The following is a 5,570-nucleotide window of genomic DNA, read 5'->3' as shown; positions in this document are numbered from 1 at the left end:
AAACAAATCCATAGTTATTCTCTCAGTAAGATTTTTTTTATTATTATTAATTACATTTAAGAATATTAAATGGCCTGAAGGAAACTATCTATGTGCTAGTTCACTGTCAATGGATAAAACCACCCGTCTAACACTAGTGACTAGGTCACATCCATCACTCATTGAACACAATGAGTTTTGTTGCAGAAAATAATAGATCTGTCACATAGTGGGTTTAAACCTTTGTTGAGACATTACTGTAATGAGCAGAATACGCCCAATGCATTCAGTGCTGGACAAATATAAAACCCCCTCATCTGTCATCTGTTTCATTACAGTGTCAGATATTCCCCAGTCACTGTCTCTGCCTCAACCTGTAGTGTAACAGTCTGTCTCTTGAGCTTATGTGTGTGATATTCACTAGATTGAGAATTATAAGTCACTTTGGTAAGAATGCATCAGTGAAGAACAAACACAGGCATCAATGGCACCAGAAGAACATTACAAGGAACAAGGAGCGGTGAAGTAAATTTTGTTCCGATTTGAATGTATTTTGTTTATACTACTTACCAAAATAAGATATGTACAAATATGATTTGTATTCCTTTTTAAATATTTTTAAATTAAATATTATAACTTCATAATAAAAATTATATACATTAAAAAATATAAAAATAATTGATATATATATATATATATATATATACAGTGGGTATGGAAAGTATTCAGACCCCCTTAAATTTTTCACAGAGTGAAAAATTGAAGGGGGTCTGAATACTTTCCGTACCCACTGTATATATATATATATATATTATTATTATTAAAAATATATAGTTTTGTCTTAATTTAAACTTTTTTATTTATTTATTTATTTTATTTATTTCTTTTTAACAAAATATGGCCCACACACTGTAACTTAAGGTGCCCTGAAGAGGTCATGCAAGACCGAAACATTTGCAGTTCTTTGTCATTTTTCAGTAAAGCTATGGTTTTAAATCAGATTTGTTTGTTTGGTTTGTTGTTGTTTTTTGCTTCTTTTTCATCTTTTGCTTCTTTCATCCTTATAGTGTGTGGTCCATTTTTGGAATTTTTTTTTATTATTTTTTTTTTATGTATTTAATATTATGATATTAATTTTTTTTATAAAAAGTTTTAACTTTTAAAGATCAAACATAGAAAAGGAAAGAACTATCTAATTAACTAAGTAAGAAAGAGTGATTAGTCAAAATGGATGCATGCATGAACGCATAAATACTCAAGCAGACAGAGAATTCTTGGAATGTCAAGCACACGACGACCAACATTTAAAGTGTGTATTGTGCTGCTCTGATGCTGCTAAATTTGACTTGGCCTCTGGTTTTATGAACTGAATGAGTGGTTTCAACCAAGCTTGAAAATGATTGGAAGTGACTCCATGTGAAAAGAGCCGTTATTGGCTATATAAATTATGCAGCCTACAAAAACCCAACCTTCAGAGGGCAAATCTGCTATGTGGAGTCTGTTGACAGAAACCACATCCTTTTGTTGTAATGATGATGCTTATGATAATTTTGTATTTGTAATTGTGAGTGTGTGTAGGACTGTATACTGGAAAATGTAAACAGTCCTGAAGCTTACTGCGTCTATCTATCTATCTATCTATCTATCTATCTATCGAGAGCAGACTGCATCTCATTTAGGTTACATCAGCAACATCTCCCCTATATCCAATTAGATTAAGCTAAGGCTTCAGTTTTGTCCTTCGTTCCAAACGAGTCTTAAACTACTAAAGAGAGTCGGACTCAAATGGGTTCAAATAAACTGTCGTCATTACAGCTATTAAAACGTGCTAGTAACGGATCTCCCGTGATCATTTCAATTATTTAGCGGTTAGATTGGTGGAGTTTAGTGCAGGGGGGCTTTCTAAGGGTTTGATTTGATGCCCACCATGACAGATCTGTCACTCGTAAGAGGAAGAGCCTTCCGCTTTTAGAGAATATTAGAGCATCTGAGATCGTCTGCAAGATACTGGAAAATGTAAACAGTCCTGAAGCTTACTGCGTCTATCTATCTATCTATCTATCTATCTATCTATCTATCTATCTATCTATCTATCGAGAGCAGACTGCATCTCATTTAGGTTACATCAGCAACATCTCCCCTATATCCAATTAGATTAAGCTAAGGCTTCAGTTTTGTCCTTCGTTCCAAACGAGTCTTAAACTACTAAAGAGAGTCGGACTCAAATGGGTTCAAATAAACTGTCGTCATTACAGCTATTAAAACGTGCTAGTAACGGATCTCCCGTGATCATTTCAATTATTTAGCGGTTAGATTGGTGGAGTTTAGTGCAGGGGGGCTTTCTAAGGGTTTGATTTGATGCCCACCATGACAGATCTGTCACTCGTAAGAGGAAGAGCCTTCCGCTTTTAGAGAATATTAGAGCATCTGAGATCGTCTGCAAGAATGCACAATGAAATCAATCAGTTGGAATAAGAGAATTTACCTCATCAGAAAAAGAAAAAAAAATCATCAAGAATATTTTTGTAAATATAGACCATTCGAAATTTTAAATCAATTAATAGGCTATATATTAACATTAACACAATACTAAGATCTCCCGTGATCATTTCAATTATTTAGCGGTTAGATTGGTGGAGTTTAGTGCAGGGGGGCTTTCTAAGGGTTTGATTTGATGCCCACCATGACAGATCTGTCACTCGTAAGAGGAAGAGCCTTCCGCTTTTAGAGAATATTAGAGCATCTGAGATCGTCTGCAAGAATGCACAATGAAATCAATCAGTTGGAATAAGAGAATTTACCTCATAAGAAAAAGAAATCATCAAGAATATTTTTGTAAATATAGACCATTCGAAATTTTAAATCAATTAATCGGCTATATATTAACATTAACACAATACTAATTATAGTCTATTTTCTTGACGTCAAGGTTTGGCCTTGAAGCTATGTTCAGGACTACATATTTTGAGGACAATTGGTTAAGTGGAGTTAAACTGTTGCCTTTTCCTCCTCGAGGTACCTTCTCTTTTGATCCCACCGTCTCTGGCGCCTTCCAAAACGCAGCTCGTCTGGCTCTCTAAATGAGAAAGAAAACTCTGCTCGCTTCTCAGCTGAGCCTTTTGTAGCCTTAAAAGCCCGTGACATGCCTTAAATTGCCTAAGTATTGTGTAACTTACAACCCTTTCGAATCAATTTCTGCCCTCACAAAAGCTTTTCTCAATAAAGCAACCATGAAAAGTTTCCATATGAGAAATGCTTTTTCAAAAATAAACCTTTATATTTTTTATATAAAAAAAATATTGCTTTTCGTGTAGCCTATATTCGTAGCCTATATTCGTTTTTAGGGATTTTTATTTATTTATTGCCTTTTGATGAGCCTTTTATTTAAACGTTCCTTGTCGCTGTTGACTTTACACTCTGAAAAAGTCCTTGTTAATCAAAACTTTGTTAATCAAACTTGTTTGCTATATATAAATATCATTACATGTTGGCTATAGTTATATTTATTTATATTTATTTTAGCCTACATGACAATAAATTCTTAACAACAGCATTTACAAACTGTAATATGCGAACAAGACATTCCGGTTTTCTTGTTTACCGTGTAGCCTATTATGACCAAAGTTGTGGTGTGGAGTAATTCCGTTGTGCCTTTTCAATGACTTCTCAACAGTCGGATACAGATACTTTGAGCGCTTCCCCACTGTTTAATTTGGCTAAAATTGGTCTACTTTGTGCTCCAAAGAGTCAAGAGCCCCGAGGCCATCTATACATCATCTCAGCAAGACATCCGCGATTAAGTACTCATTTTTCTCAATATCCCCTTGATGTCTTGGTGTCAACTTGACCACATGACTTCTAAGGGGTTGGTTGTGATTGGTCCGAGAGTGTCCCAGGGGAACATTCCGACCAATCAAATCGAAGCTTCTATAAGTCAGCTGGAAGAGCGCGCACGCTAATAGGAGGACCGCAGTTTGCGAACTATTATAAGTGTACTGAGGCAGCGCACGAGGACGACAGCCTGTTAGGAGTTGAGACGCGAGTCACGCGATAGTAGCTATTTGCAACAACTTGCGGCGGATGGTTTACTATGAATCCTCCTAAGGGACCCGTTGAAACGACAGCTCAAGAGAAGTCGGACTCGGACAGCGAGGAAAGTCAAAAGCCGAGAGATGTGACCACCGACACTGGACATAACGGAAAAAAGACTTACCTCCCGTTCAGTGTTGAATCCCTGATGGCCAAACCCAGCTGCCAGGTCGCGTGTTCTCCGGCTCTCCCACACCAGAGACTGGGGCTGAGACAGGAGGACTTAGTAAGGACTTACTTTGTAGAGAAAACAACCAAAGTTTCTGTGGACAGTTTGTCAAGCGTTTCGGACAGCCTAAACGACGACAGTGAAGAATTAAGCGATAAGGAACAGAGCACTTGGTCAAACTCATCTTTAACATCTCCTCCTCGTAAGTTTTTTTACAACTATTTACAGTCATTGCTGAGTTTTTGTTTGTTTCTTTCTAAACAGTATAAATAGGCCTTTAATGACATTTTGATGCATAATGCACGTTTACACTTTTTTTTACACCATCACCCTCCTCGTTATTGACAGGCTCATTTAGCCTACTTTTAATATAAATTATAGTTTGAAAATAAAACAATCTTATTATAAATAATACTTTATTTTCGATGTTTGTTTTTTTTTCAATAATTTTATCGGTATGTTAACCAGAATGAGAAAACAACACGGTTTGTATTTGCCAGCCCATTAAATACTGTGCCTTCAATATTAAAGTTTGTTTGTAAAATCATTCTAATGGAAGAAAGGAAGAAAATGTTTTTAAAAATGAAAAAAAATGACCCATATTTAGACGTTTAACCACCTTTCTCATTACTAATAGATCGGCCCTACTGCTTTTACTTTTAGAATAATAGCCTGCTAACAACAACGACAACAATCATATTTATCTATTAAATATTAAACGGTTGCGATAATAATGAATAATTAATCCGTAAAAGTAGATAATTTAAAAATATTATCATTGTTATTGTGAAATGATAATAAAAATAATATTTGCACACAATATCTGTTTGGCAGAAAGACAGATGATTAGTGAGTCTTACACTCTAAAAAAAATGCTGGGTTAAATACAACCCAGTGCTGGGTAAAATAGGGACAACCCCAGCAATTGGGCCCAATTGCTGGGTTTGTCCCTATTTTACCCAGCACTGGGTTGTATTTAACCCAGCATTTTTTTAGAGTGTAGAACCAAAAAGAAAGTAATTTCAGTGAATTTCGACAGAAATAAGGAAAGAAAGAAGGGCTGTCAGAAATGCACGAGGAAGAACGATTATGGCATTGAACTTTTTTTTTTTTTTTTTTCATTTCTGAAGAAATAATCTTTTTTCCTGCTGTTTCGTCCAGGTCACCAGAGCCCAACGCCGTGCCCCTTGCGCAAGCACAAGACGAATCGGAAACCTCGCACGCCCTTCAGCACCTCCCAGCTGCTCTCCCTCGAGCGCAAGTTCAGGCAGAAACAGTACCTCTCTATCGCCGAACGGGCCGAGTTCTCCAACTCCCTAAACCTCGCCGAGAC

General features: G+C 36.3%; 1 protein-coding gene across 1 annotated transcript in view; it reads left to right on the top strand.

Annotated features, from left to right (window-relative positions):
• Positions 1-3,984: 3,984 nt before the first annotated feature.
• The window catches only part of LOC107684328 (homeobox protein MSH-B-like), a 3,525-nt gene continuing 1,939 nt past the window's right edge, over positions 3,985-5,570 (top strand). The window contains exon 1 of the mRNA XM_016480560.1: positions 3,985-4,439. Within this exon, the coding sequence (XP_016336046.1) occupies positions 4,070-4,439 (370 nt within the window). The 5' untranslated portion in view covers positions 3,985-4,069. The remainder of the gene's footprint in view (positions 4,440-5,570) is intronic.

The sequence above is a fragment of the Sinocyclocheilus anshuiensis genome, unplaced genomic scaffold (assembly GCF_001515605.1).
Source record: "Sinocyclocheilus anshuiensis isolate Anshui unplaced genomic scaffold, SAMN03320099.WGS_v1.1 scaffold1371, whole genome shotgun sequence".
Taxonomy (NCBI): Eukaryota; Metazoa; Chordata; class Actinopteri; order Cypriniformes; family Cyprinidae; genus Sinocyclocheilus; species Sinocyclocheilus anshuiensis.
The sequence above is the reverse complement of the archived record's forward strand: the minus strand, read 5'-3'. Positions and strand labels throughout refer to the sequence as shown.